Source organism: Eriocheir sinensis, chromosome 63, assembly GCF_024679095.1.
Source record: "Eriocheir sinensis breed Jianghai 21 chromosome 63, ASM2467909v1, whole genome shotgun sequence".
NCBI lineage: Eukaryota > Metazoa > Arthropoda > Malacostraca > Decapoda > Varunidae > Eriocheir > Eriocheir sinensis.
This window is the reverse complement of record NC_066571.1, coordinates 7,043,474-7,065,973: the sequence shown is the minus strand read 5'-3', so window position 1 is coordinate 7,065,973 and position 22,500 is coordinate 7,043,474. Positions and strand designations below refer to the sequence as shown.

Sequence of the window (22,500 nt, the reverse complement as noted above, 5' to 3'; positions counted from 1 at the left end):
GAGTCCTTGGTATAGGCTTCGTTTGTCTTGTTTTCCATTACCCTCACATCTGTACAAGGTTACTCAGTGTGTTTGTATGTATTTCACGGCTGTGGGGAGAGAATGAGGTTGTGACACGGTTGCTTCTGCCATTATAGACGTGTGGGAGGGTTCGTTTGTCTTGTTTTCCATTACCCTCACATCTGTACAAGGTTACTCGTTGTGTTTTAAGTGTGGGAGGTGGAAGGTGTGGTAATGAGCTATTGAAGGTGTGGTTGGTGTGATACTGAGCCTTTCTTGGTGTTGTTGACGCTTGGGTTTTCCTTCACGGATGTTGCCTTGTTGAGTACTCCCATCTCTTCTTCATAGATAGGAGAATTTGATTTTATTTATTGTGGGTATATATAAAGGAAAATGTGAGGTAGTATTGTGGTTTCCTTTTTATTCATTTTTTTTTTACAGTAGAAGAAACAGCGCAATGGGAAAAAAAATCCGAAAGCAGACAAACAAACAAACAAACAAACAAACAACCAACTCCTTCCGCTCAGCAGTTCACCCATATAAGCAAACAGAAAAGAACGGTCATGATAGAGGAGTTTGTTTGTGTGTGTGTGTGTGTGTGTGTGTGTGTGTTGGTGACGTGTAAACAAACAGCCCAACGTTATTCAGGTGTTTGTATCGTACTGGAGTGGTGGTGGTGGTGGTGATGATGATGGTGATGACGTGTTCGATGTGGTTATGGTGGTGGTGATGATGGTGGTGATGGTGGTGGTGGTGGTGGTGGTGATGGTGGTGATGACGTGTTCGATGTGGTTATGGTGGTAGTGATGATGGTGGTGATGATGGTGGTGGTGATGGTGGTGGTTCTCGTCCTATCTCCATATTTCCTTCTTCATTGCCTTATCTTTCTTTCTCTCTCTCTCTCTCTCTCTCTCTCTCTCTCTCTCTCTCTCTCTCTCTCTCTCTCTCACACACACACACACACACACACACGTCTCAAGTTCCCTTTCACCTTCATTCATTCTTTTTCTTCGCTTCGTTTTCCCACTTCGCTTTGTACTAACCTTCCCTCTTGCATTCATACTTCTTTTCCTCCTCCTCCTCCTCCTCCTCCGCCTCCTCCTCCTCCTCCTCCTCCTCCTCCACACACTCACACCTGGCTGGAATTAATTATGGTTTTCCTTCACGCCTCATCCTCACCTGTCAATTATTACTCCTTTGCACCTCAGGTATCTCAATGCTCCCCACCACCACCACTGCCCCCCCCTTGGAGTCGCTCAGCCCCCGTAGATAATTCATAGGCTTTCCCCTCCCACACACATACAGACACACACACATACGGACATACATAAAGTTTTACCTGTAAGTTTAATTGGTTGAGTAGGCTTAGGTGAACCTGGAAACCGCAGCCATACATATCATCATCATCATCATCATCATCATCATCATCATCATCATCATCATCATCATAATTTCCGCCGCCGTACTTTCTAAACACAAATTAATTCAAAGGAAAAATAATCATACTTTTCACCATGTTTTTTTTCTTTGCTTTTTTATTTTTTATCCACGAGTTGTTTCACGTCCACTTTTTTTCTTTCTTTTTCGTGAAGGCTGAATAAGTCTTTTGAGGGTCACGTTATTTTGGGGCTTAATTTGAAGCTTTTCTCGCGTTTGGAAAAAGGCGAGTAAAGCTTTGATTCGACCGGAAAATTGTGCAAATCTCTCAAAGGAAAACTTAAAGAGGCGTGTTGGAAGCATTTACGGTACATGACTGGTGCTAGGGAGAGAGAGAGAGAGAGAGAGAGAGAGAGAGAGAGAGAGAGAGAGAGAGAGAGAGAGAGAGAGTGTTTTAAAATGCCATACTTTTCATACCCTTCAAAATCTAGTGTTGCAATAATAATAATAATAATAATAATAATAATAATAATAATAATAATAATAATAATAATAATAATCAGAGAGAGAGAGAGAGAGAGAGAGAGAGAGAGAGAGAGAGAGAGAGAGAGAGAGAGAGAGAGAGAGAGAGCGCTCACTGCAGTTGGACTTGATGAATCACTTGTGCAGTTCAGATTACGTGGGATGATGGCTTCTTGTTCAACCCATCGGCCTAATTACTGCTTAATGATGAGGGGGGCGGAGGGGAGAGAGGAGGGAGGGAAGAGAAAGGGAGGGAGGAAGATGAGGAGGAAAGACGAGGAGACCAGGAGGAAAAGGGAGAAGAGAAAGTGGAAGAGGGATGTGAGTCAGGAGGGGAGAAGGGAAGGGGAGAGATAGGGAGGGGAAGAGAATGGGAAGGGGAGGGGAGGAAGATGTGAAAGGTGAGTAGAATAAGAGGAGGGAAAGGGAGAGGAAGAAATGGGGCAGAAGAGAGAAAATAGGAAGGGAGGGAAGAGAATTGGGAACATAGAGAAGTGAAGAATATTGAGAAAGACGAAGTGGAAGAAAGATTAAATACAGGAAGAGGGTGAGAGAGAGGAGAAGGAGAGAGAAGGAGAGGCGAGGAAAGTGATGAAGAGAATGAAGAGGGAGAAGAAGAAAGGAGGAGAAAAGCGTAGAGTAAAAGATAGAATAAAAAAGGAAGAAAAGGGCTGAAGAGGAATGAGGAAGGGAAGGAGGTGAGGAAGAGAAAAAAAAGAGAAGATGGAGGGAGACGATGAAGGAAAAAGGAGAAGGGAAGGCGAGATGATGTGAAGAAGGGAAGAAGGAAGAGATGTGAAAGATGGAGGGAGAAGAGAAAGGAAAAGAGAGGAGATGCCACGAGACGGAGGGAAGGAGGGATGAAGAAACGAGGAGAGGGAACAAAGGGATGGGTTGGAGAGAGAGAGAGAGAGAGAGAGAGAGAGAGAGAGAGAGAGAAGGGAGGCAATGTTCCCCTCCGTCCCTTGTGTCCAGTGTGAAGGAAGGGCGAGGGAAAGGAAGGAAGAGAGAGAGAGAGAGAAAGAAAGAAAGAAAGAAAGAAAGAAAGAAAGGAATAATTACCCGTGAATTGACGATGATGACAACAACAACAACAACAACAACAACAACAATAACAACAATACAGATAGATAGATAGATAGATAGATAGATAGATAGATAGATTTTTTAACAGTAAGGTAGGCAGTTCAAGGGGAAAACAACAACAACACCCGCTTGAAGCTGCTCCGAAAAAAAAAAATAGAGAGATAGATAGATAGATAGATAGACAGACAGAAAACAGATAGATATAGAAAGAGAGATTTTTAATAACCACGTGACCTTGCGTTTAATTAATGAAGAATTTTCTGAGTAATTCGTAATAGACCCTTAATTAATAACGAACTGCCTCATCGACTTTCATTCATTATACAGCTATACACTGCGTGACCTTCCTCGTTACCTCCTGTGTGTGTGTGTGTGTGTGTGTGTGTGTGTGTGTGTGTGTGTGTTCATCAGCTTCAAGTTTACATGTTGGTGGATCTTGTTGTTGTTGTTGTTGTTGTTGTTGTTGTTGTTGTTGTTGCCGTTGGTGGTGGCGCTGCGCATTTTTCTCGTTCTCGTTATTATTCTTGTTTTCCTAATTCTTGTTTTTGGTCATGTTTTTGTTCTTGTTCTTTTTCTTTGTTTATTCTCCCCCTCCTCCTCCTCCTCCTCCTCCTCTTTAGTGAATGTAAAATACTCATCACCATCCATTAGGTTAGGAGGGACACAAAAAGGCCTATTAGAAAAATGTCTTTTATTAACATTGTAAATTTGGAAACACGCAACGAGACATGAATCCGAGGCGCAGGAAGCGGCGACATACCCACAGACGGAGGGACAGCGACGACACTCGGACGACAGGAGGAACACTGTCGGGCGCGTTGACATTGTGATAAAGGATGAAACAAATATGGCCACCAAACATGTCGCTAATCTACATAACACACACACACACACACACACACACACACACACACACACACACACACACACACACACACACACACACACACACACATGCACTGTCATTATCAAAAAAAGTCTTCGAAATTGGTGTGATTTGAAGGGTCCCGCGGCAAGGCAGTTCTGAAACTTCCAAGGAGATGACTTCCGTGGGATCAATTCCCAACACAAAGGCGGCCAGGACGGGTCACTCGGTTCCATCAATGACGACTTGAGTAACACAAAATCAAGATGGAAGGTCCGTAAACCCCTACAATTTGTAATGAAGTAATATAATCTTGTGGGATCTCTTTTGGGAGGACATTTCAGAGTAGCAGCGGGGATCATGTTTCTTAATGGTCCCTCTAAGCGAGAAAAATGAGAAAAATCACCCCTCACACAAACCATTTCATAATATATATCAAAGCATTTGTGATCAGATTATGTATTATCTATTATTGGGGGTTTATATCATGGCACAAATTTGGCCCGTCGCTGCTACCGGGTGAACGTGGATTTTCTTTCTGGAAATGTTATACTCCGTGATGTTTCGCATGGATTATTAGTCAAAGTCAAAGGGATAAAATACTAAATAATGTCATAGAAGACGTATCCGCATGAGACTTCCTTCTCTATGACAACGCCGCCCTTAAAAAGCTCTAAACCAGCTAAGAGAGAACACCTGCCCAAGACGTATCATTAGTGTCGCCTTCAAGAACACAGAAATAACGTGGAAGTCGGTGAAATACTGCAGTTTATATCAACGTGAGCCTCGCTGCCCTAAGACAAACCTCCTCCCAGAACGCTCACAACCGGCCAAGAGAAAACACCTGCCTCAGACATCTCCGGCAGCCTCAGTTAAGCCTTGGCGCACCTGACACACCTGGGCACCGGCAGCCTCAGTTAATCCTTGGCGCACCTGACACACCTGGGCACCGGCAGCCTCAGTTAATCCTTGGCGCACCTGACACACCTGGGCACCGGCAGCCTCAGTTAAGCCTTGGCGCACCTGACACACCTGGGCACCGGCAGCATCCCTTACCTGCCGTACCCGCTCCATTGGTCGTTATTGTGGAGGAGCGGCGCTGAATACCTTGGTGGCTTGGGTTCTGATGTCACGGTGATGTCTCCTTACGTTTGATCGCACTCCCATTGATGCTCCTCGACCCGCGAGTCACACTGGGCGTCGCATCAGTCTCGTGCTGACCGGAGCCACACATTCTACAGCACAGCCTTGCCCCTCCGTGTGTGTGGCGTGGACTCCCCCTCCCCTTTTTGTTGTGAAGAAAATGACTCGCTAGCTCTTTCCCATTACCATAATACTGTTTTTCTACTTACATTTTATATCATCTCTTTCCTTTATTTTTACAGAACAGATCTTTAACCCAGTGCATGCCGAGTAATATGACATCACTAATGATGATAATGGTAATAATAGTAATAATATAATCATAATTACAATACCCTATTAATCGTCGCCTATATTATTATTATTATTATTATTATTATTATTATTATTATTATTATTATTATTATTATTATTACAAACACGCAGACACTTATGTACAAAATCACACACACACACACACACACACACACACACACACACACACACACACACACACACACACACACACACACACACACACACACACACACACACACGACGGAGGTAGAAAAATATATCTATGCCGGGGCACGCGTGGGGACCATAACGAAAAGGGAACCAAACCGTACCGGGAGCACCACTACTACTGATAGAAAAACAAAGACAGGAATAATAAGACACCCACACGCTTATTAAACCACAAATAGACTTGCGTAGACATACAAATGGAATATATATACACACATGCACTTCGTTAACGCTCAGTACACGATCTCGTTAAATACAAACACCGATAATCCGAACAGACAGACACACACACACACACACACATCTACGCGCCTCTTGAAATGCAGGCAAGCGTGTGTATGTGTATGTTCTTTTGTGCGTTGCTTCAGAGCCCTCCGGTAACGACGCTTCGAAGGGAGAGGAAGAGGAAGAGGGAAGAAGAGGGACTAATTGATTTCATGTTCTCTCTCTATTTACATGATTTCCCTTTTACCTGTTTCTCTTTTACAGGTGAGCGTTTCAGGGGAAGCTCAAACAAATGGGTGGTAATTGGCGTGTTCGGGATTCTGTGAGGCAAATTTGCAAGGGAGATAGATAGGCAGATAGGTAGATAGATAGATAGATAGGCAGGTATTTAGACAATGCTTAGCGGGGTATTTTGTTTCATTTGTGTTTGCCCTTGAACTGCTTCCTTTGATGTAAAAAGGAAGATAGACAGATTGGTATTTAATTATAGATAGATAGACATAGGGAGATAGATAGATAGATTGTTTGATAGATAGATAGATATACAGATAGATAGGTAGATATATAGATAGACAGATAGACAGGTAAATAGACAGGTAGATCAGAGAGAGAGAGAGAGAGAGAGAGAGAGAGAGAGAGAGAGAGAGAGGTGACTGATCATTTCTGCCATCAGCCACCTGCAGTGTAAGTCGAAACCCCGATTCATTTGCATATCGGATACCTGCGTGCCAACACCTGTATATACGCTCTCTCTCTCTCTCTCTCTCTCTCTCTCGTCGGTGGTATAGCTGATATGCATAATTAGGAAGGAGACGAAGGGAAAATGAGTGTAATGGGACGTTGGACTCATGGTCAGGATTCGCTAATTTCGTTTCCGCTCGTTACCGCAATTCGCTCGCCGTGAAGTACCGAAAAATTTGTAGCGCGGAAGAGGAAATAAAAAAGAATATATTGGGTGTGATAAGTAGTGTAACTGTCCAGCAGGTGTGTGTGTGTGTGTGTGTGTGTGTGTGTGTGTGTGTGTGTGTTTGGACTGTTGGCCTCGGAACTATCCCACCTATTTTCAAAGCGCCTGGAATTCGTCCGTTGCATTAAGTCAAAACATCTTGCAAATGTATTGAATTCCATCTCCTCTCAGGCGCCCGTACCTTTGAGACCGTTTCGATATTCGTTTTAAACATTTCCAATACTATTAATTTATTTTCTCGCCCTTATAGAAAGCAATGTATGACCGGAAGGCCTTAAAACTCTTTGGCAGGGGTCCCGTGAATGCAGTAAAGTCTATAATCATTTTAGCCTAATTCTTCCGCCCTTATGAAAAGCAGTGTATGTGAGGAAGGCTTTATAACTTATTGGCAAGGCTCCCGTGAATGCAGTAACGCTGATATTTTTTTATAGTAAAGGAAGCAGCTCAAGGGCAGAAAAAAAGTCCCATTAGCACTACTATAAAAGAAAGTTAAGAGTGACCACAAGAGAGATTAGTTTCGGATGGCGACTATCGATATTAATTTTAGTAAAGGAATAAATTCAAAGGCAAAAGTAAGGAAAAACAAAAAACGCACGCTAGCACTTCTATAAAAAAAATAAAAAATAAAAATTGGAAAAGTGAGCAAAAAGAGCGGTCACTTTCGGATGTGGACTTGCGATATATTCATTTTAATCTTTGTCCTTCCCCAATGGTTTATTTCGTGGGTTTCAAAGGCAATGCATGACAGGAAGTCTTTCACAGCTCTTGTCGGCAGCGGCGGTCCCCGAATGTAGCGACACCACCGTACCTTTTTCCATCAGTAGCCGGCGAGCGTTTTCGAAAATACGTTTCAGCGCGGAGGGCGAGCGGATCAGAAATTAAAATGTCGGGCTAATTAATGGAATACAAAATAGTTTCTTCAAATCCTGCATTAAAAGCGGACAGGACTGGACGGGCGTTCTGAGTGCGAATGTTTGGTGCTTAATTGCTTTGGTGCCGTGGTTAATTAGTTAGTACACTTACTAATCGTTCGTTTGTTGTTTTGGTGATGAAAATTTGGTATAACTTCGCTTCCATTCGCTATACCAGGAATAGAAAAAAAATATATATCAAGCCGTGAAAGCGGGGAGTGAGTCTTCCAAAGTGCCTGTTATTTTTTTTTTTTTTTTTTTTTTTTTTTTTTTTTTACATTTAGTTAACTTTCTAAACGTTTGGTGATGAGGCTGTCAGTGTCTGGTAAAACTGCACTTTCATTCGCCGTGTGTGTGTGTGTGTGTGTGTGTGTGTGTGTGTGAGAGAGAGAGAGAGAATGCAACTCCAGGAAGCGGGCATTGTGAATCGGAAAAATGTTTACTATTGAAATTTGTTATGTATATTCGTTTGGTTTGCATCTTACATATTTAGAGAAGAAGTTCGGATAAATTGTTAAACGAGAGGTAAAGAAAGGTACGAGAGAGAGAGAGAGAGAGAGAGAGAGAGAGAGAGAGAGAGAGAGAGAGAATCAGACCCAGGAAGGGAGTAATGCGAAAATGAAAATGTTTATTACTGAAGGCTTTTTTTTAACGTTTTGTGTTCTTGTTGAATGTTTTGTTTGTTTCATTTTTTTTGTTTATTGAATTGTTGTTCTGCGTTTAGTGTACTTGTTGAATATTTGGTTGGTTGCCTTCTTTGTTTCTTTTAAGTTTTGGTAAGTTGTTTTTTTGGTGAATAGTTAAATTTCTCTGGTAATTATTTTTTCGTGAGTGGTTTTGTTCGGTTAATTGTTTTGTTGTTTTGGCTTACATGTTTTGGTGATGACGTAAGGAAAATAGAAAAAACACACTTCTGTTGACGGTATGAGAACACAAAACAAAACGGGCAATCCCTTTGTTGTAAAAGAAAAAAAAATATTGTTTCCTTTTTTTTGTGCCCTTGAGCTGTCTCCTTTGTTGTAAAAAAAATATTATTGTTTCCTTTTCTTGTGCCCTTGAGCTGTCTCCTATGTTGTAAAAAAAACAAATAAATGAATAAAATCCGGATGTGTGTGTGTTTGGGAGAGGATTGACGGGCTACGCGGAAGGAACCAAGTGAATTATGAGTCTAAAATCCGGAGAAATGATTGATACCCTTACCAGCGACCGTACATGATAGTTTTGATTTGTGGGAAGAACTTCGTGGGTGAAAAAAAAAAAAAAATCGTCCTCATTCTCACAGGCGAACAATGCCGCCCAGCCAACCGTTGACCTCCCATCCGATCATGATTTTCCGTTCACTGGACACGTTCCCGGATTGTGAATTGCGGCTCCGAAGGTAGCTGGTATTAGTTGCTCGCTTGTTGCTTCTCTCTCTCTCTCTCTCTCTCTCTCTCTCTCTCTCTCTCTCTCTCTCTCTCTCTCTCTCTCTCTCTCTCTCTCTCTCTCTCTCTCTCTCTCTCATTAGCGTGGTTCGTTTCCATCATGTGCTTCACTCTTTTTTTTGTACCTGGAAAGCGCCTCGCCTCCTCATTCTCTTTGCTCCTGGCCAGTAATCAGCCAGTCACGGCGTATAATCCCATTAAACACGAGCGTCATGATGGGCCGAGTGGTTGGTTTCTCATCTTCACCGACCTTTCACTACCATCACATCACCACCTCCTCCACTGCCCGCTTACACCACTGCCTCTTTGTTTCATCCTTCCCGCCTGGCACTCCCGTCCACTTATCCCTTCTTCCTACTATGAGTTGGATATTGCGATATCGCACCCTTCACTTCCTTCGTCCTCGCGTCTGTTAGGAAGAACCCCTTTCCAAAGTGTTAAGTGGGTTTCTGTTTTATTCCCCGCGCCCTGAATAGAAACAGGAACCGGGGCGCATCATTGTGTTCCCTGGAAATGGCTCAGTCACCATCCGCGCCCTCCACTTTTACTCTTAAGTGTCAGGGGACCAGAGAGGTGTGTAGGCAAAGACGCGAAGGTCCGAACATTGCCACTGAGGGGACGAGGGTAGAATGGATCGTGGCCGTATGGAGGGAGTTGATAGCAGGCCTCGGGAAGGTACGGGTTGAAGCGAGGCATTGACGCAGAAAACGTCTGTAGGAAGATAATGGCGGCCTTTCGGCAGCCTGGAGGCATCAGGGCACCTGAGGCTCCCTCCCGCCGCCGCTTCGGTCATCGCCACAGTTTTGGATCCTTGCCGTGCGGTGGTCCCTTGAGGTTCCCCGCCGCCTGCAGCATTGTTCACCCCACGACTTTTGACTATTTGCCGTGCGGGAGCTGTAGTCGCGGGTCCTCGCCGCCCTCCGCCTTGCTCCCCAGCACAGCTAGTTACCGCGGGGGCGGATGTCAGTTGATCCGCCTCGTCCCAGCGACTGAGCAGGAGTCACAACCAAACAAAGACTTGCCCCAGGTGTTGACCAGCACCTGGAGGGAAACACAGCAGCACACGCCACGCAGGGCCCGCGCGTCCCTGCCTACCATGCCTACTGGTACCGCTGAGAGTTGGGACTCCTGCGGCAGCAGGTGCGAAGCCGTGTGGGCAGCAGCTGGAAGAGACACTTCCTGAAGGTGGCGCCGCAGGTAGAGTAGAAAACAAAGTTGATGCTGAAGTGGGTGTACTGCAGCTGCATGAAGAGCTGCTGCAGGTTCCACATGGTGACCTCGTCCGCCTCCTGCTCGCTGCCCCACAGGCTGCTGAGGAAGGCGTGCACCCGGATCACGTGGCTGTGGGAGCAGGAGGGTGATTACTGGTGTGCCTTGGCCCTGCAAGCCCCACCGACCCGATAACTTTATAAGCAAAAAGGAAGATTCGTTACGAAGTGTACGGCACAGTGGGCGGGAGTGAGGGAGAGGCTGCCGGGAGGGGAGCACGGCCGTCAAGGGCAGAAAGGAGCAATAAATCATGAATGCATAGTGGAAGTTTGTGTCTTGTTAGTGAGTTGGCACAATTTCATCCCTTCCTCTTCCTGCCTCCTCCTTCCTCCCCCTCGTCTCCTTCCCCTTTGTTCCCTCCTCTGTCTCCTTACCTTTCCTTCCTCCTCACCTCAACTATCTCCTTCCGTTCTTGTGCCTTCCTGTTTTTCTCTTCCTCTGAGTGAATTTCCTATCTGTTTCCTCCTCTTCTGTACCTTCCCTCCTCATCCCTTTTAAGTCCTTTCCTTTTTGTGCCTTTCTCTGTCCCTTCCTCTTGTCTCTTTCTGATTCCTCCTTGTCCTCTCTTTTCCCCTCTTCTTTCCCTCACGACTGTCCTCTCAGCCACAACTCTCCGTCCGTCTTCCCACAAATTACCGTATTCTTTTTCCTCTCCTTGCCTTCCCCTTCATTCTTCACCGCCCCCTGCATTCCGCCACCCCGCCCTCTGACTCCCTGCAACCCTTCCCTTCCCTCTTCGCTCCTCTGGTTTCCTGTTCCCCTTCCCTCTTACAAATATCTCAATCTCTCCACTTTTTGCTCCCTTCTCCATTACTTTTCTCCCGTTCATCTCTCTCGCCAAGACCACAGCCACGGCCATATCTTCTTCCTCCTCCTCCTCTTCCTCCTCCTCCTCCTCTCCTGTCAGCATCATCGCCATTCCTACCAACCTCCTCAACATCACTATACTTTCTCTTTCATCATCATCATATGTAGTCATCCCTGCCTACCACTATCACCACCATCACCACCGCCACCACCACCGCCGCCGCCGCCACTCACCTGGGCAAGTTGAGGATGATGAACACGGTGGAGATGAGAAGCAGCATCTTGGTGATCGAGTACTGAGTGCGAGTGGACAGGATGCTGCGAGGGTTCTTACTGGTGTACGACAGGACTGAGGGGGAGGGAGAGAGAGAGCAGATTACGTCACCATCATTATCATTGTTATCATCATTATATTCATCATCATCGTCTTCCTCCTCCTCCTTCTCCTCCTCATCAACATTATCTTTATCTTCCTCCTCCTCCTCCTCATCATCATCATCGTCTTCCTCCTCCTCCTCATCATCATCACCATTATCTTTATCTTCCTCCTCCTCCTCCTCCTCATGATCGTCATCATTGTCATTATTATCATCATCGTTTTCACCATTATCATTCCCATCATCAAAATCGTCTTCCTCCTCCTCCTCCTCCATCATCATCATCATCATCATCATCATCATTATCATCACTATTATCTTTATCGTCATGGCCATCATCACAATCACTATCCTCCTCCTCCTCCTCCTCCTCATCATCATCATCGTCACCATTAATCCATTGCATAACAGAGGCCTTTCCCAACGTTCTCCACCTCGCGGTCTGCTCAGGTGAAGGGTCAGGTCAGGTCACCACTCACCGCCGCCCGTCATTATATAAGTGCACCGTGCCAATTCCGACGCACGGCTCCATTTCGTTCTCACATCAAATATAAATAAAAAAGATACCGTAAAACTTTGCCGCGTTGAAAAAAAAATAATTTGCCGTCGAAATAATGAAAGGAAATTAATCTGGTTTGATATTAGTTTATTTTCATACCTCAATTTTAGTTTCCTTTTTATTTTATGATGGGAGTGCGTACTAACTGGGGGCAGCGTACTAATTGGCGAACGCACCGGGTATACCTGGTGTACCGCGTGGCGTGACGTTGCAGGATAATGTTTACTGCGTAGTGATGCCGGTGGAGGTCACACACACACACACACACACACACACACACACCATTATACTCCACACTGCTGCATACCACATACCGCCACCACCACCACTACCACCACCACCACCACCACCATCACCACCAGCACACAATCACCATCACAATTTCACACGCTCATAAAGCAACACACACGGCCGTTCATAAATCAGGTATTTGTTGTTAGTTCGTCCATTTGTCCTTGAAAAGTCAGTAATTATTGTGTGTGTGTGTGTATGTGTGTGTGTGTGTGTGTGTGTGTGTGTGTGTGTGTGTGTGTGTGTGTGTGTGTGTGTGTTCGTCCTTGACCTCACTCACACAAGGAAATTTTAAAATAATCGAAAATAAGAAGTTTGTTTAAAAGAAACTCTTCCTCATCTTTCTCCTCCTCCTCCTCTTCCCCTTCCTTATCTTCTTTCTTCCTTCTTTGCGTCTTTCCCAATCGGACAGTGATTGCGTCAGAAGGATGAAAAATTGGATAAAGGAGAAGGAGGAGGAAGAAGAGGAAGAGAAACTGGAGGAGGAGGAGGAGGAGGAGGAGGAGGAGAAGAAGGAGGAGGAGGAGGAAAAAGAAGAAAGAGAAAAAGAGTAAGAAAATTATGAAGAAGAAGAAAAAAAGAAGAAGGAGGAGGAAAAAGAAAACAATAAGAATATGAACAATAATCAAAAGTCGAGGTTAAAAAGAAAAAAAACAAAACAGGAAAGGGAAAAGATAAAGCGCATGGAGAAAGAGGAGGAGGTGGAGGAGGAAGAGGAGAAAGAGGAGGAGGTGGAGGAGGAGGGTGACTAGGAGGAGAAAGAGGAGCATGTCTCGGAGTGTGAGGGAAAAAGAGAAATATGAAAAGGAGGAGGTGGAGAAACAATAGGAAGAAAGAAAAAAAAGGACACGGAAGGAAAGTGTGTGTAGGAGTGGAAGGAGGAGGAGGAGGAGGAGGAGGAGGAGGAGGAGGAAGAGCAGGAGGAGGAGGAGGAGGGTGACGAGGAGGAGCAAGAGAAATATTAAGAGGAGGTGGAGAAACAGTAGGGAGAAAAAAAAGGAAAGGAAGAGAAGTGTCTGTAGGAGTGGAAGGAGGAGGAGGAGGAGGAGGAGGAATAACAAGTAGCATTTTCCACGGACGATACCAAGATGACAAGACAGAGGACAGGTATCAAACAAGTACATAGGGAGGAGAGTGTGGGTCGACCTTCCCTCCTCTTTCAGTTGGACAAGAGATCACATTTAAGGATCATACGAGGAGCATCACAACACAACAACCTCGACTAACATAATAGAGTCCCCCTCGTTATAAAAAGTCTGTGTTTCGGATGATATTAGCGCCACAAAGGGAACTGTTTTCTAGGTATACATAGCCTTTGAAGAGTTATTTTGATGTAGGGAAATATGAAAGGATACACGGTGAAAGGCGAGTGGGTCAGGGTTAGGGGAAGTCCCGTGGGGTAGTGATGGTATTCTTGGCCTCATAAACACATTCTCTCTCTCCCTCTTAACCCCCCCCCCCCCGACCTCCCAAACTCTCTCCCCTCTCTCCCTCCCATACACTCTCTTTCCCCTCCTCCTTCTCTCTTCCTCTTAACCCCCCCGACCCCCAAACTCTCTCCCCTTTTTCCCTCAAACACACTATCTCTTCCCCCTCCTCCTTCTCTCTTCCTCTTAACCCTCCCCCACACCCCCAAACTCTCTCCCCTCTCTCACCCACACTATCTCTTCCCCCTCCTCCACCTCCTCTCTTCCCCATTCCCCATACTGTCTCCCCTCCACATATCTCTGTCTCCCCCTCCACATACTTCCTCCTCCCACACACACTTTCTCCCTCCACACACATACTCCTCCCCCTCTCCCTCACACCCTCCTCCTTCTCTCCCTTCCCCCTCCCTCCCCCACACACACCATCATTCACAACACAATGTACTTTCACTAACAAACTTTTCCCCTCAGAACAATATATGAAAGAAAGAAAAAATAATAGGAAAAATACATCGGAGAGCAATGGCGTTCGTTATTTATTTATTTTTTTGCTTGTCTTCGATTTGCTGTCCGGTCTTATATTAATTCCCTTGTTATCTCGATGAAGCTTTCGATCACTGAAGAGGCAAGAAAAAAATTAAGGCGGATTTATTTTACAAGGTTCTTTTATTTTCTCCGCCAATATTCAGGTCGAGAGAGGAAGCAATTTAACCCCCTCTGATTTTTTTTCTTTTTTGGCATCCACGGCTTCTCTTATGTCTTATCTCGCCTTGCCTCATCTATTTCCAGGCTGAATTTTATCTCTCCTTTGCTGTCTTGTCCTCTTTCATGTGTTCCTCGTTTTCTTCCACTCCCTCCCTCCCTCCCCTCCCTCCCTTCTCTCCCTCCTTCCCTCCCTTCCTTTCCTCCCTCCTTCCTTCCTTCCTTTTCTTCTTTCTTTCCTCCTTCTTTCTTTCTTTTCTTTCTTTCCTCACTTTCTTTCTCCCTTCCCTTCCCTTCCCTTCCCTTCCTTCCCTTCCCTTCCCTTCCCTTCCCTTCCCTTCCCTTCCCTTCCCTTCCCTACCCTTCCCTTCCCTCCCTCCCTCCTTTCTCATGTCCCCAGTCAGTTTCTTTTTCTTTCAAGGGTATTTCTGGTTCTATTTTTTTTTTTTTTTTTTATATTTCTCTCTTTCTCTCTCTCTCTCTCTCTCTCTCTCTCTCTCTCTCTCTCTCTCTCTCTCTCTCTCTCTCTCTCTCTCTCTCTCTCTCTCTCTCTCTCTCTCTCTCTCTCTCTCTCTCTCTCTCTCTCTCTCTCTCTTACTGCTTTTTTTTTTTGTACCGGTCTGGTTTACTTTGTTCCTTGTGGTGACTCGTGTTTTTTTTTATGTAGTTTTAATGTTTTCTTTTTTTCGTTCACTTCAACGTCCGTTCACTTATTTTTACAGGAGAAGCTCTTAGCGTGCCTTTTTTTTCCCGCCCCTGAGCTGTTTCCTTTAATGTAAAAAAAAATTGATGTTATGTACGGCCTTGTGTGTGTGTGTGTGTGTGTGTGTGTGTGTGTTTCAGTTTTCAGTGGATGGCATGTACACTCCTAACCATAACTCACCTAACCTTACCTCTATAATAAAAAAAAATAAAAATAAACTATGAACGAGAAACAGTAAATGGAGCAAAAACAGCTAAAAAAAATCTCGAGTTACAGAACCTAAGGAAACAAATCACATTACCCCGCTCGCTGGCAACCTTCGCGTCCTCCCTTTAAACCCAGCAACGTTTGAACTCGAAGGCTACTCAAGGTAACTGAATCCTGGAGGCTACTTAGCTTAGTATAGACCAAGGACACGTGCTTGTACATCAGAAGGGGGGAGGGGGGATATTGGGGGGGCGTGTACCCAAGTCCATTGTTATATGCTTCTATTGTGCTGTTTGTGTGTGTGGTAAGGGGGGTGAGGGGGTTGGAGGAAGGGAGGAAGTGGTTGGTGGGGGGATGAGGGGGATGGTGAGGGTGGGATGATGGGTTTGGTTTGGGGAAAGAGGGCTGGAAGGGTGGATGAAGGGGTTCTGTAAAGGGGGATAAGGGGGCTGGTAGGGTGGATGAGAGGGTCGTTAGAGGAAGGGGGGAGGGGTCAGGTGGGGTTAAGGGAACAGGTGGAAGAGGAAAAACATGTAGGTCAGGTGGGGTGGAGGGAACAGGTGGAAGAGGGAAAACATGTTGGAAAGAGGCTGAAGGAGTAGAAGCCTTGAGGTAGAGATTGATAAGAGTTGGACCATATTGTTAGGATTCAGCGAAGGGATGAGGAGAGGAAGTCTGTTGCGCTTATCTGTTTCTTTTGTGTGTGAGACTGGACAAGAAGGGACAGGCACAGACACACACAGAAAGATAGACAGACAGTTCTTTCTCTCTAATAGTCTTTCCTCTAATTGTCTTCTCTTTCTTTACCTCCCTCCTCATCCATCTTCCTTGTCCCCCCTCCCTTCCTCTCTCCTTCTACTCTTCCTCCTGTTAGAGTTAGACAAAAGACAGGAATATATATGACAATCATTTTTCTCTTACTTCCTCCTGCCTCCTCCTCTCTCCTCCTCCTCCTCCTCCTCCTCCTCCTCCTCCTCCTCCTCCTCCTCCTCCTCCTCCTCCTCCTCCTTCCTGAACCCAGCTTTCCTTCCTCCCTTCCTTCCTGTTCCTTTTCTCCCCCACTCCCTTCTCCTTCTCTCCTTCTTTTCTCTCACTCCAGACCTCCACTTCCCTTCCCTCCCTCTCTCCCTCCTCTCCTCCTTTCCTTCCCTTCACACTCCTCCTCTCCTTCCCTCCTTTTCTTCCTTCTCTCTCTCTCCTGATCTCCACTTCTCTTTCCTTCCTCCTCTTTTCCTTCACTCCAAACCCCTTCTCTTCTTTCCTTCTCTCCTTCCCCTCCAGGCCCCCGCTTCCCGTCCCTCCTCCTTTTCCTCCCATCCAGACTCCTACTTACCTTCCTCCTCTTCTGCCGCTTCCTCCTGACCCCAAATTCCCTTCCCTCCTCGTTTCCCCCCCCCCCCCCCCCCACACACACACACACATTTCTCTTCAACCTTCTCTTCCTCCCGTCCAGACTCCCGCTTCCCGTCTCTCTTTCTCCCTCGTCTTCCTTTCTCCTCTTTGTCATCTTTTTTTTTTTTTCCTCCCAGACAAAGATTCAAGTATTACAAGTCATATCGCGGCAATTCGTTCTTCTCCTCCTTTTCAAGTTCGTAATTCCGGGAAAACGTGAAATACAAGGACAATAAGAGAACGTCGAGCGATGTGTGTGTGTGTGTGTGTGTGTGTGTGTGTCTCCCGGTGAGTTAATTGAAATCGTTGGAATGGGATGGTGTTTTCTGATTGTCGAGAACGATGATAGGCGTGCAGGATTCTCGTGATAAAAAATAGTGGAGTGCGAGGGTGGACATTTGATAAGGTGGAGGAGAAGAGGTAGAGGCAGCAGCGGTGGGGGTGGTGATGGTGGTAGTAGTAGTGGTGGTGATGGTGGTAGTAGTGGTGGTGTTGGTGATGGTCGTGGCAGTAGTGGTGGTGATGGTGGTGGTGGATGGTGTTGGAGACAAGTTTCAGTGATCAAAAGACAGTATTGTAATCGTAATGTTTTTTGTGATGAGAGATTCTGATTTTCTTTACCTTGAGGAGCGGAGGAAAGGGAGGGAAAGGATTGAAGAGAGAAAAATCACGTTGGAAATTGAAATGGAGACAAAAGAATATAGACGGGTCAGTGTATATATATGAAATCCTAAATGAAATGGAGGCAAAAAAATATAGACGGGATGGTGTATATATATATGAAATCCTAAACCTGGTGAGTTATCAATTTGGGAAGATCTCATGTGTATTTGGGACCTAAACATCCTTTTTTGAGATATTTTAGGAACAGACCAAAACGAAAGACAAACAGACGGACAGCAAGCAAAAAGAAAACATTATCATCCACAGTTACTCAGGCAAGATGTTTTAATGTGTATTTTGTACCTGTATGAACATCCTTCCATAAGACCAAAAAGATGAACAATGACAAAAATACATCATCACCTTCATCACACAACGTAGAGGTCGGCGATAAATAAATATAGAAAATAAATGCATGCGGAGACTGAACAGCTCAAGGCAACCAAACCAACCAACCAAACAACCAAACAGAACCACCACAAAAAACTATTATTCTCATCACAACACAGACTACGAACGATAAAAAAATACAACAACACGTACATACACGGAAACTGAACGCCTCCAGACAACCAAACAACCAAACACTTATATATAAATCTTTCCACTTATGCACGAGGAAAAAAAATGCGTGACCTCCGTGAATCCGTGCCCAACCTAACCATGTGGAAAGACGATGTGTGTGTGTGTGTGTGTGTGTGTGTGTGTGTGTGTGTGTGTGTGTGTGTGTGTGTGTAGTGAAACAAGCGATGCGGTGAAGGATATAACTATTTCCTTACACTCGAGGAGGCAGAGTAAGGCGCCCTTTTGATCTGCCAGGCTGCTTTTGTGGCTACTTTTAGGAGCAAGATTCGACTCAAGCTTTACATATGGCAGGTCACATGAGGTTCTGGTAGATAGATAGATAGATAGATAGATAGACATTCATTCCTTTGTATTTTTTTTCATTTATCTGGTTTCTTTTTTTTTATTTCTTTTACGTTCCAGTTTTCTTTTTCTTCGCCTGTTTCTCTTCCTTCCTTCCTTCTTCTTCTTCTTCCTTCGTTCTTTTTTTATCTTTTCTACAGGTTATTTGTTCCTTCTTCACCGCCTTTCTATTCCCTCTTCCTTGCATATTCTTCGTTCGCTTCAACATTCTTTCCTATTCCATTTGGCTCCACTCCCATTCCATCTATCAATTCACATTCCACTTCCCTTCCACGCCCCTAGACAGATAGATAGGTAGATATAGATAGTTAGATAGACAGACAGACGGAGAGAAATATAGATAGATAGATAGATGGGTAGACAGATAGAGATAAACAGATAACTAGATAGATGGAGGGAGTGTATGTGTGTGTGTGTGTGTGTGTGTGTGTGTGTGTGTGTGTGTGTGTACTTTAACTCCTCCACACGACAGCACAATATTAAAACGCAGACCGGTAAAGCCACGCCCATTTGACCCTGATCTGCTCGTTGATTGGCTGAGAGGGTGCAGCGTTCAGCCAATGGGGGCCCCGCTGGTCGGACCCTCGTAGCTGCGGGGGGGGAGGGGGGGAGGTTAAGGGGGTAGGGGTGGGGAGGGTGGAGTCGTAAACGGATCGGAAAATTAACGGTCTTATCGCCTTTTCGCAACAACTTTCCTTGAACTTTCCCACATTTTACTTGCATTTTTATTAACGTTAGTTTCTGTTTTTCTGTAGAAGCTTTTGACTATTCCTTCCTTCCTTCTTTCCTTTCTTCCCTCCTTTTTTCCTTCCTTCCTTCCTTCCTACCTTCCATCCTTTCTCCTTCCCTCCCTCTCCCCCCTTCCTTCCATCCTTCCTACTTTCCTTGTTTTCGTCCTCCCTTCCTTCCTTTCAACAATCCTTCTTTCCTTTCTTCCCTCTTTTTTCCTTCCTTCCTTCCTTCCTTCCTTCCATCCTTCCTCCTTCCATCCTTCCTACTTTCCTTGTTTTCGTCCTCCCTTCCTTCCTTTCATCCTTCCTTCTTTCCTCTCTTCCCTCCTTTTTTCCTTCCTTCCTTCCTTCCTTCCTTTCCTCCATCCTTCCCTCCTTCTACCCCCTCCCTTCCATCCTTCCTACTTTCCTTTTTTTTCCGCTTTCCTTCCTTCCTTTCATCCTTTCGTCCTTTTCTTTCTTTTTCTCTTCCTTATTTTCTTTCTTTTTTTCTGTATTATTTTCCTTCTTTTTTGTTTATTTGTTTCTTTCTCCCTACATTCCTTCCTTTCTTCCTTCCTTCCTTCCCCTCCTTTATTAATATGTTCATTTGTTAGTTATAGAGGTAGTCAGATAGATAAACATTTATATATTTAGACAGGTATTTAAATATAGAGCAAGTTAGATTGTCAGATATTTAGTTACATAAATAGTAGAGAGTGAAGAGATAGGGAAGAGAAAGGGAGGAAAAGAGAGACGGAAAAGAGGAGAAAAGAAAGGAAAGATGGATAAAAAGGAAGGAAAGAAAAAAGGAGGGAAAAGGAAGCGAGGGAATAAGAAAGAGAGAAGGAAGAGGAAGGAAGGAAGGGAATGCATGAGAATAAAATGTGATATAAAAAGAACGATAAAAAGGGAGAGAAAAACAAGCAGAGAGGAAGAGGAAGTGATGGAGGAAGAGATAGGAAGAGGAGGAGGAGGAGGAGGAGGAGGAGAAGGAGGAGGAGGAGGAGGAGGAGGAGGAGGAAGGAACCTAACCAGACCTAAGTTATCTCCTTAATATTTTCCTCCTTAATAAATATGTCTCACAATTTTATTTCCTCCACTCTCATTCTTCCCGTGCCTTTCCTCCCTCCCTACTTCCTGCCCCCCCTCCCTCCCTCCCTTCCTCCCTTCTCTTGCCACTCTGTCTCTCTCTTTCTCTCTCTTTGTCTCGTATTTTTCACTAATTTTTTCTTTTATCCTTCCGTTGTTCTCTCATTCCTTTCCCTTACTCACATATTTTCGAAGTTCTTTCTCGCTTTTATTCTCTTTTTTTATGTTCTTTTTATTCTCCTTTCTCTCTTGATTTGCTCTATTCATTTTTGCTCTTGTTCCTTTCTTTCTTTTTCTTCGTTACCTTTCTTCTGTCCTTCCTTTTTTCCTGTCTTCCTTTCTTTTTTGTGTGATTGTTTTTATTTCTTTTTCTTTCTCTCTCTCTTTCTTTCTTTCCTTTCTTATCTGGGAACACCTCGGTTTAACGTCCGGTCGGCACCCTCAACAGAAGGTTCCATCAATTTAGATTCGGCAAAGGTCTGGGCAAAAGTTGTTATACTAAGAGAGTGAGTTGTGGATTCATATACGCAGTTCGTTAGGTAGTTTAGTTAGTTATTTAAAAACTCAGTAGATGGCTAGGTAGTTAGTTATTGAGAGAGGCCAAGAATATCAAGAACAACTTACATCAATTTAGATTCAGATTAATTAGAGAGTGATGGATGAGAGGAACAGACTTAGCATTCATGGAGTGAGTACCAAAACAATCAAGAACAGGTTACATCCATTCAGATTCAGTAGATACCTTGACAATACCTGTTTTTACTAATAGATTGCTGGGTGAGAGGAAGAGGAACAGGTTTGGCATTCACGGGATGAGTGCCGAAACGATGAAGAACAGCATTTCAACACATTTCAGATTCAGGAGAGACTTTCGCATTACTTGGTTTACTGATATAGTTTTGAACGAGAGGAACAGACTTGGCAATCATGGGGAGAGTGCCAAAATTATCGACCCCTTCAAGAACAGGCCAGGTCAGGATGGATAGGAAGGTTGTTAATAAAATCGGGTTGGAAGATCCCGTAGAGTTTACCATAGCAAATTACCTTCTATGATACTTGACGCAAACGAGCAATTGACAACGTTTTAGAGGAGAGTAGCGTAACACTTTCATATTTACGCTGCCCTAGGGTATAAAGAGGTTATTACGTTAGTCTCCCCTTTAAGAAGAGCTAAACCTGCTTACCTGATGGATCTTAAAGTAGTGTATAATAGTGAACGGTGTTGTGTGCCCTAATGGTCTAGTGTTCCTCCGCTGTCTCCTCCTCCTCCTCCTCCTCCTCCTCCTCCTCCTCCTCCTCCTCCTCCTCCTCCTCCTCCTTAGCAATGCTCTATGGAGATGATACCTTTGTAAAACGACCTGAGTGACCGACCCTCTTGACGTAGGAACAGACTCATGACTCACGAAGAGCTTGATGCAGGCTTTCATTTGCCCGAGGAAGGTCAGTAACGTTGATCACTTAAGATTTTTGAGCTTGAAAATAACCCAAGAACTAGATGTAATGTTTAACCGGTTCAGACATCGGCAGGAGTTTTTTTTTTCTTCTTAAACCGAGTCATCCGCCACTGGAACAACCTCCCCGCAGAAATAGTGAATGGGAAATCAAACTCCTTCACCGTTACTTTGTTGAATAAGTAGTGAAATGAATGGACATACGCAAGGACTTAGATCTTCATACTTCAATGCCTGACGAGCAGATTTAGACAACTTGAGCGGGCAACCTCGTAAGGAGCCTATAGCCTTTCCGTTGCCTGCCTTTCCATGTTTGTTTGTTGCCTTCTCCTCCTCTTCCCCCTCCTCCTCCTCCTCCTCCTCCTCCTCCTCCTCCTCCTCCTCTTCCTGTGTGCTCCATTTTTCTTCACGGCAGTTAAAGTCATCGGTTTCCTGAGTAACAAGCGGAGGAGGAGGAGGAGAAGGAGAAGGAGGAGGAAGAGGAGGAGGAGGAGGAGAGACGGATGATTTTCCACGTTTCCTCTCCATTTTCCTCCTTTTTCTCCTCCATTTCCTACCATTATTCTTTACTCCTATTTCCTCTCTCTCTCTCTCTCTCTCTCTCTCTCTCTCTCTCTCTCTCTCTCTCTCTCTCTCTCTCTCTCTCTCTCTCTCTCTCTCTCTCTCTCTCTCTCTCTCTCTCTCTCTCTCTCTCTCTCTCTCTCTCTCTCTCTCTCTCTCTCTCTCTCTCTCTCTCTCTCTCTCTCTCTCTCTCACATTTATTTTTCCCTTCTCTTTCCTCCTCTCTCCATTATCATTCTCCTCCATTAAGGTATCTCTTCCCTCCATTCCCCTTACATTCCTCACCCTTTTTTTTCCCCTCCATCTCTTCCCCTATCCTTGTCTACCCCATCTAT

The 22,500-nt window shown here is 44.8% G+C and overlaps 1 protein-coding gene across 1 annotated transcript in view; it reads right to left on the bottom strand.

The window, feature by feature from the left end:
* Nucleotides 1-8,008: 8,008 nt before the first annotated feature.
* Nucleotides 8,009-22,500, bottom strand: part of LOC126986932 (thyrotropin-releasing hormone receptor-like) — a 75,519-nt gene continuing 61,027 nt past the window's right edge. The window contains exons 6-7 of the mRNA XM_050843453.1: nt 11,338-11,452; nt 8,009-10,368 (exon numbers count right to left, since the gene is read on the bottom strand). Of these exons, the coding sequence (XP_050699410.1) occupies nt 10,128-10,368; nt 11,338-11,452 (356 nt within the window). The 3' untranslated portion in view covers nt 8,009-10,127. The remainder of the gene's footprint in view (nt 10,369-11,337; nt 11,453-22,500) is intronic.